The sequence below is a fragment of the Mastigoproctus giganteus genome, chromosome 12, assembly GCF_048544385.1.
Source record: "Mastigoproctus giganteus isolate SK-2022 chromosome 12, ASM4854438v1, whole genome shotgun sequence".
Classification (NCBI taxonomy): Eukaryota; Metazoa; Arthropoda; class Arachnida; order Uropygi; family Thelyphonidae; genus Mastigoproctus; species Mastigoproctus giganteus.
This window is the reverse complement of record NC_143586.1, coordinates 124,307,213-124,323,867: the sequence shown is the minus strand read 5'-3', so window position 1 is coordinate 124,323,867 and position 16,655 is coordinate 124,307,213. Positions and strand designations below refer to the sequence as shown.

General features: G+C 36.8%; 1 protein-coding gene across 1 annotated transcript in view; it reads right to left on the bottom strand.

Annotated features, from left to right (window-relative positions):
- The window catches only part of LOC150077392 (DNA damage-regulated autophagy modulator protein 1-like), a 58,929-nt gene extending 57,337 nt beyond the window's left edge, over positions 1-1,592 (bottom strand). Inside the window, exon 1 of the mRNA XM_090386068.1 lies at positions 1,101-1,592. Within this exon, the coding sequence (XP_090242194.1) occupies positions 1,101-1,149 (49 nt within the window). The 5' untranslated portion in view covers positions 1,150-1,592. The remainder of the gene's footprint in view (positions 1-1,100) is intronic.
- Positions 1,593-16,655: the final 15,063 nt, after the last annotated feature.

The following is a 16,655-nucleotide window of genomic DNA, read 5'->3' as shown; positions in this document are numbered from 1 at the left end:
AACCTGGATCACTACTGTTCTTAAGGAAGTCAGTATTCCGTTGACTCAGGTCAGTGGCACGGGAGAAAATTATACTTGTGCCTAAGAGCGCCTGCATGCAACCATCATTTATTTCTTTTATTGCTGCACTTTATAGGTGGTTTTTACCCCGTAAAGAAATAATCACAGTTTTACAATGATTAATATTTTTAAATTATAAAATTCAAAAAGTACAAAATATAAAAAGAAATAATAAAATAGAATGTTATCCGAGGCTTAATGTATTTTTTAAAATTCTAATAATTAACCTGATAAAGTTAAAAAGGGATCAAGTTTATATTGATGTACTAAACTTAATAATGATTTAATGGGGCTCTTGTTTCCGTAATCTGTTCTATATATTATTTTAAACATACTTGAATTTTTGCTGGTTCTAGAAATTTCTAGTTTTAAATTTTAAATCTGATCTTCGTTAGACAATACATCTGATAATAAAGTCTGTATACTTATACAGACTTTTGGTGATCTTGTATAGTAATTTTAAACCTTGGGAATGTTTAACCACTTTTAATAATTGTTCCATAAGGAGTTTCAAAAGCAACAAAGTACAAAGCTTGTTTTGTATATAAAATAATACCGGAAAGTACCGTACACAGATTAAAAGATTACTGAACTCATATGGTGTTTACAGAGATGAAGAAATTTCATTTCTTCATCTCGAGCTATCTCTGCTATCTTAACAAACGTAAGATAGCAGAGGCTCTAAAGAAGAACAGCCTGTGAAATTTCTTATTGAAGAACGTCTTTAACTGTTATTTAGCCGTCCTTACCATCATAAACTACGTTTATTATTATTATTATTATTTTGACAAATAAGAAGTTACCGGAAAATTGTTAGATCTATAAAAGCCCTTAACGATCTCGGATTGGAGCGCCACCTAATTAATTTAGAGGGAAAAACAAATGTTCTAATGTCACAGAATCACGCTGGTGAAGTTGTGACAACAACGAATCTGGGAATTACAAACATTTGTTTTCCCTCCCACTTTAGAAGATCGTAGAAAACTTTGACTGCATCCTTTTTAACCAGATAATAACTTTTTCTTCATAAATAAACTTACCTACAATTGACACCGCAGACAGTCTCCTTTTGTTGGGCAATCGCTCCATTCTTCAACTATGATTTTGGCACTGTTCCTCACATGTGGCAGGGACAAGCACGATCAAATACACCCGAGGCAACCATACGAAACTTCTTTTCAAGGTTATCAAGCTATTAAATACCAAGTAACTTCCTCAGTACAACTTGAACAAGGTAAACCAGAAAGGGGCTTTTTGCTCAGTGACGTCTGTAATAGATCTTTCGTCCTTTCTCTGTTCCTTCGAATATTCAACGAAATAGTTTTACGATCACTGCAATCGACTTTTGTTTTTCGGTGAAGGAAACTCTTCTAAAATAATTTTCAGAGAATTAAAAATTACATATTTGAAGCTGCCAAGTCCTTCCTCAGTCGTGAGCCCGATTGAAAAGGGGAGGGAGGAAATCGTGGTTGCTATTCCTACACTTGGGAACGCTAACAGTGAAAACAGAAATGACATTCAGGTGCTGTCCTATCTTTTGGGGTCTGTTATTCCGCTTTTTAGTTTTGATTTTGCAAAGGTGTATCTGAAGGTCATAAACAGAATGACGTTTCATATCCAGCAAGTTTACTGATTGGGCTATTTCAAATTTACTTCTCCAATAAGAGGAAAGTATGGTCTCATTGCACAGCAGTCTTCTCGAGTGTAGCTTAAGACGAACAACAGAATGAAAAATGCTTCTCTCATTTAAGAGAATAAGAGATTCTGTAAATCTGCGCTTGAAATATTTATGTACGAATAAAATTATTGTAAAAATGTAACAAATTAAAAAGAATTTTTTTTTCGTTTTGTAACTGGTAATTCTCTGATCTAAAGGAGCTCGTCTGTTGTGATATTTCACAACAGACGGGCAGCATATTTGGATTCCTCTTTTCCATTGAAACCTTTTACTGTGTTTATCATTAACAGCGCCCATATCTTATGGGGAAAAAACTATGTGGGAATGCAGAACATTTGGAGTCTTATCATAGTCAATTTATAGGCAACCTTTGTTTTAACAATAAGATAATAATTTTCGTATTATTTCTGCTCTGATATTGCTCGGGATACTGGTATTGGCCATCATAAAACAATTCCGTGATGCCTTTTCAATAGAGTTTAATGTGGCTTTAAATAGTTAATTAACTGTTTCTAAAGAAGAAGAAACAGATATACATAGAAATAAATAAATACTATTTATTTTTCTCTATAACTGTTTAATGCCCAAAATAAAATAAACAAATATTTTAAAAATAACATAAAACAGTCAGAGTCATATGATGTGGCGGTTTCTTTAACAATCTGTGCACGATACAACATCGCCTGACCAACAGTTGAGTAACATTTGCCATAATATTAACCAATAGCCTGAGACACAAGCCTGGGGCTCTCCAAGTCGAATTTGTGTGACGTGTGGCCTTTTCGTATTTTCTTTTAAAAAAATCACAAAACTAAAATCACTGAATTTCCCACTTCGTCTTCTTCTTCTTCTTTTGATGTCGCCTCCTATTGGAGGTTGGCGATCACCACGCTGTACTTCTCTGTCTTGGGCGAGATGAAAAAGATCCTCAGCTGATCTGCCAGTTCAGTTGCAGATGTCTTTCAGTCAAAAAAGTTTTCTCCTTCCCACTCCTCGCTTTTCCTCTATTTCCCCTATATTATTACTTGAAGCAATTTATATTTCACATTTCTAAGGATGTGTACTAGGTAGGCAGTTTTTCATCTCTTTACTATGCTCAACAATTCACGTTTTCTTCCTGCTCTTTTCAAGACCATATTTTCCAAGATAGTTTTAGCAAGCATCTGTAGATTCACATTTCCAAGGCCTCTATTTCGTCCATGCTTGATGTTTTCAGCGTCCAAGTTTCAACTTCGTATAATAGAATGGACCACACACAGCACATAACGAATTTCAGTCTGATTGACAGATCTAGAGCTTTATGACACAGCATTGTTCTGTATTTTGTAAAGGAATTTCTCGCAACCTCTATTCTTGCTTGTATTTCTGCTTCCGTATCTATATCAGCATTTACCATCTACCAAGGGAATTTAAAATGAGTCACTCTATCTATTGGAGCTCCATTCAATAATAACTGGGCTTAGCTTACTGGATATTTACTCACAGTCATGTATTTGGTCTTGTTGACATTGATTCTTAAACCCATATCATTACATTTGTTCTTAATACAATCCAAAAACGATTGATGTTAATCTATATTATATTTTCTGCGAATATAGCAGTATCATCAGCGTATTGTATGTTATTTATCAGCTGACCATTTATTTTAATTCCTTCTTTCCTTTCGCACAGTGCATTTTGGAAAATAACTTCAGAATAGATGTTAAATAGCATAGACAAAAGAATACAACCCTGCCTTACCCCTTATTTTATATTAAATTCGTCAGTTTCACCCTCTTCGACACAGTACAGAACTGTTTGATTCCAATTTCCCACTAAAGATATAAAATTAAAAATAGCATAATAATATAAAATCACCTAACCTTACAGTAAGGAGGAAAAGAGATATACTAATATTGTTGGAGAATTTTCTCCATCTGAAACCTTGCTCATCTAAACCTTCCTTATATAGTAATATACATAATGAAGAAGTGTAGATCTGCCTACATAAGTATAATATAAGCATCTAAACCTGGATTAATGAATTATATAGTAATACTACGAGTATATAATGTATTAATGTAATTTTAATAATTATTCTTTCGTATACGTAAATATGAATACGTAAACGTACACATGGAGCAAAGAATAACTATTAAAAATTTAATTGCGCATTGTATTGGGGAGTAATAAAGTTTGCGATAGCGCAGTTTATGTACCAATAAGACTATTAATTAGCTACTTATGTATTTATATATGATATGATACAAAAATATCCTTCCAGACATTTTATTCTTACAACGAGTTTACTCATATTGCTACAACTCTTTCATTCGTCCATTTCTGTCATATTCTCGGGTGGAATATACCATAAAATATCAGGCATCCTACAGAAGTCCGATTTATCATCATGATTTCTGACAGAGTGATTCTGTCAGAAATGATAACGCAGACCACTCGAGATATCCACAGAACGTTCGAATTCCAGAGACAGTTAATGGGATTATGGAGGCAGACCATGCGAAGCCCTACAAATCGATATGTCGTTTGACGCCGTAGTGTCTGAAAGAAGTGTTAGAAGAACATTAAGATCTGGTTCGCATTTCACCCAAGAAATTCAATGAACGCAAGAGGTAAGTTAACAGCAACTACGTTACGTATGCAATTCGTTTTTCTTTTTTTGTTCAATATGTAACAGAGAAGGACTGAGTGGGAGACACTTTTTAGCAACGAGTCTTATTTCTGGCCTGGCACGACAATGAAATTTGCAGGGTCAGAAATGTGGCGAGAGCAGAATGCTCTTTTGGATTGCTTTTACACTCCCTCAAATAATGGAGTAGTCTAGGTCGAATTTAAGACCTGTACTGCTTTGAGGACTCCGCACAATAGATCTAAAAGCACTGTCGAAAGTATTTATACTACACCAGCATGTTTACATAAACCAATTCTTGTGTAAATTTGTGCTAACTGCTATTTTTATTGCTCCAGATAAGAATATAAATAATATAGACTGGCATAAAGTTGAAAAAATCACTATCTCTTCGTCCTCGGGTAATTAAACATTGCAATTTATGCAAATACCTAATAGAATAGGTTTTTTCATAAAAATTATTACAGATTACTAACTACGCAGTTCTGTTTAAAGCTAGTTTTGTTCCTTATGCTAATTATTTTGGAATTACTCAATCATCTCCTCTGTCTGAGAAAATTCTGAATTTTCCTTTCTCTTCTTAAAGCCGATTTAATTGCTAATGCCACCACTCTCTCCAATATAACGAAATATTAATACATTGTATAAGGAAAATAATTTCATAAGCAAGTATGATTTGAATTGTTAAAACGCGAACTGAACGAGTAATGCAGTTTTTCATACAATCCTTGAACAAGTCATAATAAAACATTGTCATTTAAAAAAAAAATACATCGTATAAATAACTTCCAGTTATTTAGCAATTTCTAAGGTTATGTTTTTTGGAGGACATTTCCTTCACATCCTAGTACGCTGCATCTTTGTTTTGAAATGCTGAAAGATTAATGAATCGTAAATCATGAACATTTGCGCAGAAGGTAAAAGCGCTGGGAGGATCGCCAATATACCAGGAAAATGACATCAATTAAATTTTTAAACATACGGATGATAAATCCTTATTTAAAATAATGGCCACTAGTGAGAACTTCAGGTTTCAAGAGCTAAATTTTGTTAATTAAACAATTGCAAATATCAAAAACAATCGCCCACGATTGTTTTTGTTAAACGTATTCTACTCAAGAAGTAAAATACGTGAGTAAATCTCACATGACGAAAGCAGAATTATCCATGGATATTTAGCGTATGAACTGTGATTCTTGCTTGAAGATCTATGCTATATTTGTAAAATAATCTAAAGAAACCAGAGAGGCACACTAAGCCGATGTCCTTTTCTTCCTTTTCATACTTATTTAGCACGTTGGTCGAGCGACAAATGCAGTAACTCAGAGAATAAATGATCATCATGTACCACGAATCATATAGTTTCTTGATGCAAGTCAAATTTGCTGATGCTATCGAGGCAGTGTTAGGTGGGTCGGAAAACTGCTAGCTTGGGGGGGGGAGACAAAGACGAAAAGATTAACAGTAGCCACTGGCAGAGATGAAAGAGATTCTTGCACTGCTTCTATTGGAATGAGCAGAAGCCTGAAAAACAAGTTGCATGATATTTCAGAGACTGCTGGGAGTCAGTGCGGTACAAGTAAACACATGGGTTGTGTTAGGGTAGCTAAGAATAGAAATAGGTGCATGTATACTTGCGTGTACACCAATGCTAGGAGTTTAGTAAATAAATTTTATGAATTTGAGGTATTGCTCAAAACATCAAAGGCAGATATTGTTGGGATATCAGAGACTTGGTGTCACACAGATATAAGGAATGCAGAACTGGAATTTGGGGAGTACAACGTCTACAGAAAGGTTAGGAAGGGAGGAGAGGAGAGGAGGGGTTATGCTATTAGTTAGGAAATACATAAAATCCAAGGAAGTGAAGCCAGTGGACATCGCTGGACAGTGCAGTGTCGAGTCCGTTTGGTGTGACATAAGCATTGGGAGATCAAAATTGAGAGTAGGAGTGTGCTATAGACCTAATGACTCTGATGAGTATAATAAGGAACTGTACAGGGAAATAGAGTGGGCCAGTAAATCAGAGAGTCTTATAATGGGAGATTTTAATTTCCCAGATATCGACTGGAATTTGGGGGCTGGTCACTCACACACAAGCAAGGCTTTTGTGAATTTATTGGATGATTGTTTTCTACATCAGCATGTTCAGGAGGCAACTAGAGTGAAGAATACTCTTGATTTGATTATCAGCAGTGATTCTTCATGCATTAAGAATCTGCAGATAAAAGAACCACTAGGTGGCAGTGATCACAGTGTGCTGAAGTGGGATTTACTCAAAGAGGTAACTACCATTAGGGGTAAAGGGAAGGGTTATTGCTTCCGTAAAGGCGACTACGATGGACTGAGACAGTATTTAAATTCTATACAGTGGGACGAACTGATGATGTTACCAACAGCAAATGCAAAATGGGAAGCATTCAAAGAACTTATCTTGGAAGCTACTAGACTTTACATACCAACTAAGAAATATTGTTCAAGGTTTAGGCCTAAATGGATGTCAGATGAACTGATGAGGCATATGGCAGAGAAGAAACATGCATTGGATAACTTATAATATAACAAATTAACACATGACACAGAAGCCTATGATAGATATAAGTTGATCTGTAACCAAGTTACAAAGGAGGTTAGGCAGGCAAAGGCAGATTACGAGAAATCTTTGGCAAGGGCTGCAAAGAAAAACAGCAAAGAGTTCTTTACTTATGTAAACTCTAGAAGGAAGGGAATGAATCAGATTGGTCCACTTGATATCGATGGGTCAACTGTTGATGATCCTGCTCAGGTAGCTAACAAACTAAATGAATATTTTGCATCAACATTCACACATGAGGAGTTATTTAGCGAGGGGAAAGCCAGAGGTGTATTAAACTCTAGCAGTAAGCTGGAGAATCTTGTAATAACTGAGAGTAAAGTGGAGGAGAAATTGTTGAAGATAAACACAAGAAAGGCACCCGGGGTGGATGGGATCTATCCAGTTATATTAAAGGAGGCAGCAAAGGAAGTAAACAAACCCTTAGCCATAATTATGAGAGCTTCCTTGGACTCAGGGGAGGTACCCACAGACTGGAGATGTGCAAATGTCACCCCAATTCACAAAGGAGGATCAAAGGCTGACACAAGTAATTATAGACCTATGAGTTTAACTTCTGTTCCAGGAAAATTAATGGAGGCACTAGTTAAAGATGCACTGCAGGATCATTTAGACAAGACTTCAGCTATAGCTCGGACACAGCATGGTTTTGTTAAGGGGAAGTCTTGCCTGACCAATTTGATTGGATACTATGATGCAGTCACAAAGGAACTGGATGCAGGGAATAACTTTGATATTATATACTTGGATCTTAGAAAGGCTTTTGATACTGTTGCACATGGAAGACTGCTGCACAAATTGGAGCAGTGTGGCATTGGAGGCAAATTGCTGCTGTGGATAAAGGGGTGGCTGAGGGGGAGAAGACGGAGAGTGGTAATCAATGGACACTGCTCGTCGTGGACTAATGTTATTAGTGGAGTCCCTCAGGGCTCAGTGTTGGGTCCATTATTGTTTTCTGTATTCATAAATGATATTGATGAGGGTATGTCAAGCTTAATGTCGAAGTTTGCAGACGATACAAAGGTAAGCCGGGTTGTCAAGGACACTACTGATACTATGCTGCTGCAACAGGATCTGGAAAGGTTGAGCAGATGGGCTGAGAGGTGGCAAATGAAGTTTAACATTGACAAATGTAAAGTACTGCACATAAGAAACAGCAACCCCAGAGCAACGTATCAACTCTGTGGTACTACACTGACAGTGGTAGAGAACGAAAGGGACCTGGGGGTGGTTGTGCAGGCAGATATGAAGTTCTCTGAACAGTGCAGACGGGCTGCAAGAGTAGCTCATGGTGTATTGTCAATGATATATAGGAATTTTTCTAGCTGGGATAAGGAGGTGATTATTCCCTTGTATAAGGCCACAGCTAGAGTACTGTATACAGGTCTGGAGGCCTCATTTCAAGAAGGATGTAGAGCTGCTGGAACGAGTACAGAGGAGGGCAACAAGATTAGTGAAGGGAACAAAGGGGTGCTCTTACGAAGAAAGGCTTAAGTTTTGCAAATTACAGTGTCTGGAGACTAGGCACCAGCGAGGTGATCTGATAGAGGTGTATAAAGCCTTGAATGGTTTGAGCATGCTCAATGCTGATGGTATTCTTCCTCTAGCTCAGAATAATCACCTGAGAGGGCATAAATTCAAATTGAGGAAAGACAGATGTAGGATAGACGTGCGGAAATTTGCCTTTAGCCAGCGGGTGGTTGGTTGGTGGAACGGACTTCCATCCCTTGTCGTGGAAGTTGATAGCCTAAATAAGTTTAAGGCTCAGCTGGACAGGTATTTGGAACGAACAGAGGGTGAAGTGGCAGTGTGTTTTTTTTTTTTTTTTTTTTTTTTTTTTTGGCTGATGCTGCATAAGCTTGCTTTCTTGCATCAAATGCCTCTACTAATGCTAATGCTAATGCTAATAACAGCACTTCATGATGTCCACCATCATAACCCAGAACGTCTGGAATATGCATATGATGCTCTTTGGGAAAAAAAAATGGAGAACACCAACGCTGTTCTTCAACGTTTTTGAATAGTCAGTAATGTACAGGTTATAAATAAATATATATGTATACTATATATATATATATATATATATATATTTTTTTTTTTTTTGACACTGTCTGCCCAAATGCAAATTTCCATCCTTCCACATCTTAATACAGTACATATATACTCACCAATCATACCATAAATAGATTAGGGAACATGTTTACTATTATTAATTTATTTACTAATATAACTTATAAAAACGACGAAATGTATAGTACTTCGAACTATTCCTAGCGATTAATGCAACCATATTGATTGTTCGAATGAAATCATTCAGTATTTGAGATGGATTGTATTTCAATGAATGCGAGTGGGAAAAAATATCTTTTTTAATTCCCACATCCTGCGGCTATTAGGGACGTTGTTTTAACGATGCTTTACAGAGATTAAACTTTCTTTTCTGGCATTATTTTGAATTTTATACGTAGATAGGATAAAAAAAACTTCACATTTGGGTTTTCACGCTTAAGGTAATCCATTGTTAGTGTGGTTCACTGATGATGCTAAACCTCCTTGTCAGTAGAGTGGTTACAAACGCTGTTCTAATACGTCTTGATATTGTGGAAAAGATCTAAGTTGGAAGGAATGCTCTCAAGAGTGTTTATATACTTCTTTTATACCTTGGCTAAGTTAGTTGGTCTCCGGAGGGTTTAACAACTTTCATATAGAAGAGATTTTTTTGCTATATTTGTCCACAAAATCTTTTATCGACAGTAAACGCGACTCCCGTTTATAACATTAGGTCCTCATTAAAATATGCTAAACGTAATGAAAATTTGATTAACGTTGCGCCTTCCACAAGCGCCTGTACGCATAGGACAGCTGCAGCTCTGTATAGTTCATTCACAATTCACTGGATTCATATTGAATTTTCAGTTCATTCGAATTGTTTATTCGCAATTCTAGCGTCAGGTGGTTTGATTTGGATTTTCGATTAATACTATTACACTTAATTGTTTCACGATTTAAATTTTCTATAAATGGTACTGGGAGGAAGAAAAAAGGCTACAAACCCACATATCCAAAAAAACAGGTTGCATTTCTCTAATTTTAATATCAACATTTCTCACGCATCGTCGTTCCATAAGCATTTCCTGTTCAACAGAAGGACACTGTAAAATATGATTACTTAATCCTCAATAGAGTTATACTGGCTACAGAAATCGTTATCGCGACACATCAAAACTTCACACGGTGAAACATTAAATTATAAAGTTTAGCATTTTGATCACTGAGGTAATATTTTTCTGTATTTATTATTGGTATAACATTTCTCGCTCTATAGAGTGTAATTTGCAGAGTCGTCGGGTAAAGTTCATTTATTTATCAAGTAGAGATATGGAATAGAAAACCTCATATTTTCTATTCTCGTGGAATATAAATTCCACAATAGAATAGAAATACGAGCAAACCAAAGGAAAACCAGTTGTTATCTTGCTACTGAAGTCGCCATTTTTCTCGTTGCCGCTGGTATAACATCTAATGTTTAACATCTAAAAGCTTTACTCTACTCAATGCCAGTTACAGCATAAAATTGTTGAATAGAGACGCAACATAATGCTATGTTTAAACCATTATAATCTCGCCATGGGGATCCACTTGTATTTCTAAAATAGATTTTAATATTTTTACCACCATTCAGTTTTATTTAAACTGATTCGTCTGTGTTTTCATACGTTTTGTTATTCACTACCTGTTTACCATCATCTTATTTCAACACTCAGTAAAGAAAACCGCGCCTTCATGCATCGTTGCCCACCTAATAAGTAGTGAATCAAAGATGACGCAAGAGTTTTCCCTTCCCCCTCCTTGAATGGTAATAGCAGTATATTTTTCCATAACTGAAGAAAAACTGTGCATTTAATTTAAAATTCAGAATTTATGAAATGAGAGCTGCCTCTCGATTTCTTCGCAGTTTCTGCACTAATTATTATATGATTATTTGTAAACCCTTCTGCCTTATTTATTTATTTATTTATTCAGTTTATTTAACCAAATTTTTTTCTCCTAAGTAGCAGGTTGTTAGTTGTTAGTAGGGCTTATATTCTACTGTTACAATAAAATTACAATAAAACTAAAATAATAGTAAATAGTAAATAATTGAATAAATAAATAAAAACAGTAAAGGCAAAATTACAACAACGTTGTTAGCACGGATCATTTAGTTTACAAATTTGCTGCTTTCGAGACCGAAACGTATTTATGCATGTTTTCCTGTATTTCTTTTCTCTGTCACTTGTCCTCTGCATACATGAAGAGATCGAACTCCCATATCATTGACCAGTCTGGGAACATTCTTTTTATAACAGCGAGGTTAGGTTTGTAGGGATGAGAAGAATTGGAAAACGAGATTAAACGCATTTTTATTGTTTATTTTGAACGCCTTGATTATATTTGATGTTATGCCAAAGCACCCAGTCTCCCGTTTTCATATTTTTTTCGTCAATATATTTTACGGTTACCATATGTTACAGTTACAGTCCTAAAGACTGAGATTCAAAACGTGCTGATATCGAGTGGTAAGAGGGAGGCTGCAGATCCAGTTCACATCTCAAGATCCAGTACAGTACTACACAACGTACACCCTTTACATTATAGCAAAGGGGTACTCTATTTCGGACCATATTTCGGACGGGAAAAGAGGATAGGTAGAAGGTAGAAGTATCCTCTTCATATATTCGCAGACTATCGTTTATCTATAATGCTCTTGATCTCTTGACGTATCTTCCACTGTACTGCGTGCATTTCCTCTTTATTTCGCGAAGTACTGATGAATATTAAATTCTCATCCCACGTTAACTCCAGATCAGTGTGGGACGTTGTGTGTGTGTGTGTGTGTGTGTGTGGGATGGTATGGTTGTTTATTGGCGCATTAGCTACACTATGGCTATAGTGCACCTATTCGATGGAAAATCAGAAAATAATTAAGAATGAAGCAGTTCGATTTCATTTCAGTTCCGAAACCTATTCATGAAAGATTATACAGTCCAATTTGTTTCAAAAAACGGAAAACTTCCTTAATATTTGCCCCCTCTCCAATTTGCCTCCTCTCCAATGATATGTCAACGGTTCTTGAAGATTAGCCAGATTTTGAAGTACTGAAGTACGATGTGGTTGATAGTGTGGACAATCAATCAAAATATGCTTGACTGTTAGATGTTTAGAGCAGTGTGAACACTAAGGAGGATCATCGCCTGTGAATAGATGGAGATGAGTCAGAAGTGGTACTCGCTCTATTCGTGCGAGTACCACTTCTTCTTGCAGAACTATCTGAATGCACGAGTGCCATAATTTTAGATCGTTTCAACTAGAAAAGTTTGTTATTTGTTTATTTATGCCATAGCTCTGTCCACTGTGCATGGTATGCTGTTTGAATTATGATATTATAATCAGAAGCCGGAATGAAGACAGGGGTTAAGTCTAAGGTTGATAGATTTTTATCAGATGTATCAGCCAGTTCATTTCCTTTTATGCCTGAATGTGCTGGAATCCAGCAAAACTTCACTAGTTGTTGGATGATCAATTTGCAATAGAAAACTCTTGATTTTCATGAAAATCTGGAGTGTGGATTTTCAAAATACAATCTTTCTATTGTATTTTGGCTGGTGATTCTTTTAAAAGGGATTTTGCATTGCTCTAATTGAGCTGAGAGAGTCAGTATAAACTATACAGGGTGTCTCAAAAATACACAGTATAACTTCAGTTGCTCATATGCAGACAGTAAAAATATTTTATATCAACATAGTTCCGGAAATGCTTAGTTTCCGAGTTTTGAAGGTCTGTCTATGACACTTAACTGTTCACATCACCTTATAATAATTGTTCAAAATGTCCACCTTCTGCCTGAATACAGGCCTCACATCGACATCTCATGGACTCGCGAAGACGATGCCAAGTTCCTGGCATGTTTCGTATTGTCTTACAACCTGCCACAATTCGATTGCGGAGAGTTTCCACATCAGCTATGGGAGTCGAATACACCAATGACTTTAAATGACCCCACAAGAAGAAATCTAGTGGGTTTTAATCAGCTGAACGTGGAGGCCAGGCAGTTGGTCCCCCCTCTACTTCAGGAGTCGTAGATCGTGGTCGTCCTCTGTCGGCAGCACGAGTTGTAGAAAGGTCCCATGTTCACAAAGGCGCCGATGGATACCTTCAAACGTTTTCCTGTCTGGACATCTTCGTTTTGGGAACCTTCTGTAGTACAAACGACGAGCCTCAAGTGCATTGCCTTCCGCCAAACCGTACATAAAGTGCATATCCGCTTGCTCCTGATTCGAGTACGTGGTCGGAATGGAAAACCACCAGATTCTGTCAGTACCTTGTGGAAGATAAGACATTCCGGTTAATAACTCAGGAACCAAGCATTTCCGAAAGTATGTTGATATAAAATATTTTTATTATCTACATATGAGCAACTCATTCCTAAAGTTATACCGTGTATTTTCGAGACACCCTGTATATTTGCAGATGGGTGTAGAGTCAAATTTTCTAGAGCTAATTGTATTGCATACAGTTCTGTTGAAAAGTTGCTATACTCAGGTGGAAGAGAAGCTGATATGATAGCAGAGGGAAACACTGCTGCTGCTCCAACAGCTGAAAGAGATTTGGAACCATTCGTATATATCGGCAAGAAGTCAGCACAGCTTTGAATATGGCTAGCATGGAGTTGTTGCACATTCAGTGTCGGTAGGCGATTCTTTCCCCATTGCATAAAATAAGTATCACGGGTCAGTTGAGGAAACGGGGTCCACGGTGGATGAGAGCAATTGTTTATCTGTTGCCTATTGTGGAGAGGAAGATTCCATTTTTGTGATATTTCAAGGAGCCATAGGCCAGCTGGTCGGATTTTACATGGTTTATTTCTATAGAGGTTGACTAGTGGTTGATTAAAAAGGTATGGCTGAATAGGATGCAAAGAGAAAGTCTGTATTGTATTTTGGCTGCATATTTAAGTAACAGCATTTTTCTGCGTAGATGCAGGGGGGGGGGCTCATGAGCTCCAGTGTGTTGAAGTTGACTATGAGTTGGAGATTGGAGATGTCCTATACACACCAATTGCAATCCGTAGTGCATTATGTTGAATAGGATCCAGCCAGCATAGTACACTCCTTCGGGCAGAATCATAAACCGAAGCACCATAATCTAAACGGTATCTAATCAATGTTCTATATAAGAGCAGTAAAGTCATACGATCTGCTCTCCAAGACAGGGCAGATAAAGCTTTCTAAAAAGATCAACATGCTTTTAGCATATTGATCTTTTTGAGACAAGTAGTACATAATAATTTAACATGCTCAAAGAAGTTCAGCTTACTGTCCAGGATTAGTACCAAGAATCTGATATTGCTGGCAATCGGAATGGTGGAATTTGATATCCGAAATTTAGGATCTGTATGCAGTTTCCGTCGATTGCAAAAGTGGATCGCAACTGTTTCTGTTGGGAAAGACGTTATCCATTGAGCTCAGCCCACTTTTGTACTTTATTGAGAGACATCCGCAATTGCCTTTCGATAGATCTCATATTCAGAGAATGGCAAGAAAGAGAGAGATCGTCAGCGTAAAGGTACGCTTCTACAGTATTTGGCAGTTCTTTTGTGATGGAATCAATTATGAGAGCAAACAGGGTTGCACTCAAAACTGTCCCTTGTGGTACTCCTTCTTCCAGCAGGAATGCAGTATAAAGGGAATTTTGATATTGGACCTGGAAAGATCGGCTCTTGAGGAAGTTCCTAATAAATATAGGCAGATTGCCACATAGACTATGATTATGGTGGTCACGGATAATACCATAACGCCAGGTAGTATCAAATGCCTTCTCTATATCTACGGAGACCATAACTAGGTGTTCGTTTTTAGCAAAGGCATTGCGAATTTCAGATTCAGCCTTAATCATCAGACCAAAGGAGGACCTGTTTTGGTTCAATGATACAAGTGAGTCGACTGTGGATCATTTTTTCAAGAATTTTACCGCGGCAACTGAACAGAGATATTGGTCTGTAACTATTAGGATTGGAGGGAACTTTTCCAGGTTTCAAAAAGGCCAGAACTTTAGCATGGTGCCAAGAAGTGAGATAAACGTTTCCCAGGAAGATTCGGTTAAAGAAAGCTAGTAGCATTTGTATGTTTTTTCTTTTCAAGGTTCTGTAACATAACATAATATATCCCATCTGGCCCAGCGGCACTGTTGCGCGTTGTTCTGATGGCTTGCAAAAGTTCACAGTATTGGAGCGGCTAGTTATATGGAAGTAACAGTGAGGTTCGAAAGTTGATGTGTCTCTGTTCTATGGTGGTCTTAGTTTTCTGAAATTCCGGAGTATAGGTGTAAGACGCTGAGACGTGAGCAAAAGTTTTGCCTAAGGCATCCAGAGGAGCAGAGATGTCTAGACCATTGCAGGAAAGAATTTGAACAGTTGGAAACCTCCCGGAAAGGCTGCCTAATTTTCTTCCATATTAATCGTGGATTCGTGTTTCTATTGATAGTTTATGCAAACCGAGTCCAAGAATCTTTCTTGGCTTGTCTTTGAATGAGACGCGCTTTTGCATTTAGTTTCTTGTAGTTAATAAGATTAACTGTAGTTAGAGTTCGACGAAATAAATTCCATGCTCTATTTTTTTCGTTCTTCGCTTTTGTGCATTCCTCATTCCACCAACAGTTGAAATCGCATCGAGTCTTGGAATTTGATAATGGAATTGAGTTTTAGCTGCAAATAAAAGGCAGGAAGTGATATAATTGATAACTTCATCTATGAAGTTACCAATGGAGTTGTATAATTTTTTGTCCAGTGGATAAGTGTGTGTCCCCTGCGTGTGAACTAGAACAGGAGCATAATTGTAGAAACTGTTTTCCGCGGATAAAGCCTACCTAGACACCTCTCTGTTTCTAATTAACTGTTATTTTTTACAGTCGCTTAAAATATGAATAGTAATAGTTTCCTAGAATTTTGTTTCCTAAATTATTCATAAAAAACATACACTAAAAATAATGAATTGACGACTGTTGTTAACGCTTTTAAACATTTCCTCGGTATGAATTATTAATCGTTTATTATTTCGATCACCTCGACGATTTCAAGTACTCTCTATATACTGTAATTATTAATTATAATTCATAAGTAAGTGTTAAAAACTAAGAAAAGCCATTCATCATCACGAGGAATTTTACAACAAATATCCAGTTATTTAATGATTTCGTGTACCAGTTAAAGTTTACTCAGTTCTGGATCTAGGATTCTCAAACAAAAATTTAACAATATTACTCACTGTAGGTTATAAACAACAAATTGAGCAGATTTATCATTTTAGGTGAGAAAGGCTCAGCTTGCACTCAAAATTTTCCCTAATCTTGGTTGATCTTCCAGAAAGCAGACATCCCAACAGAATCCTGATATTCTCCAAAGTGTAAAAGTTTTGATTACTCATTAATATTTTTGAACCAGTCCTACATACCTGGCCCTCACTGATAGTAACTGATTATGATCACAGTCCTACCACATCGGCTGAAAAAAGACCTGAGTTCGAATCCCGAGTCAAGAATTTTTATGGACTTTTTTTTTCACTACGTGGCTATTTAAGTCTCAGGAAAATTGAATGTGGTGAGATTCATTTCTTAATCCACTCTCAGAGAAGTTTTGCATGATTTCTCTCTCGAACTTT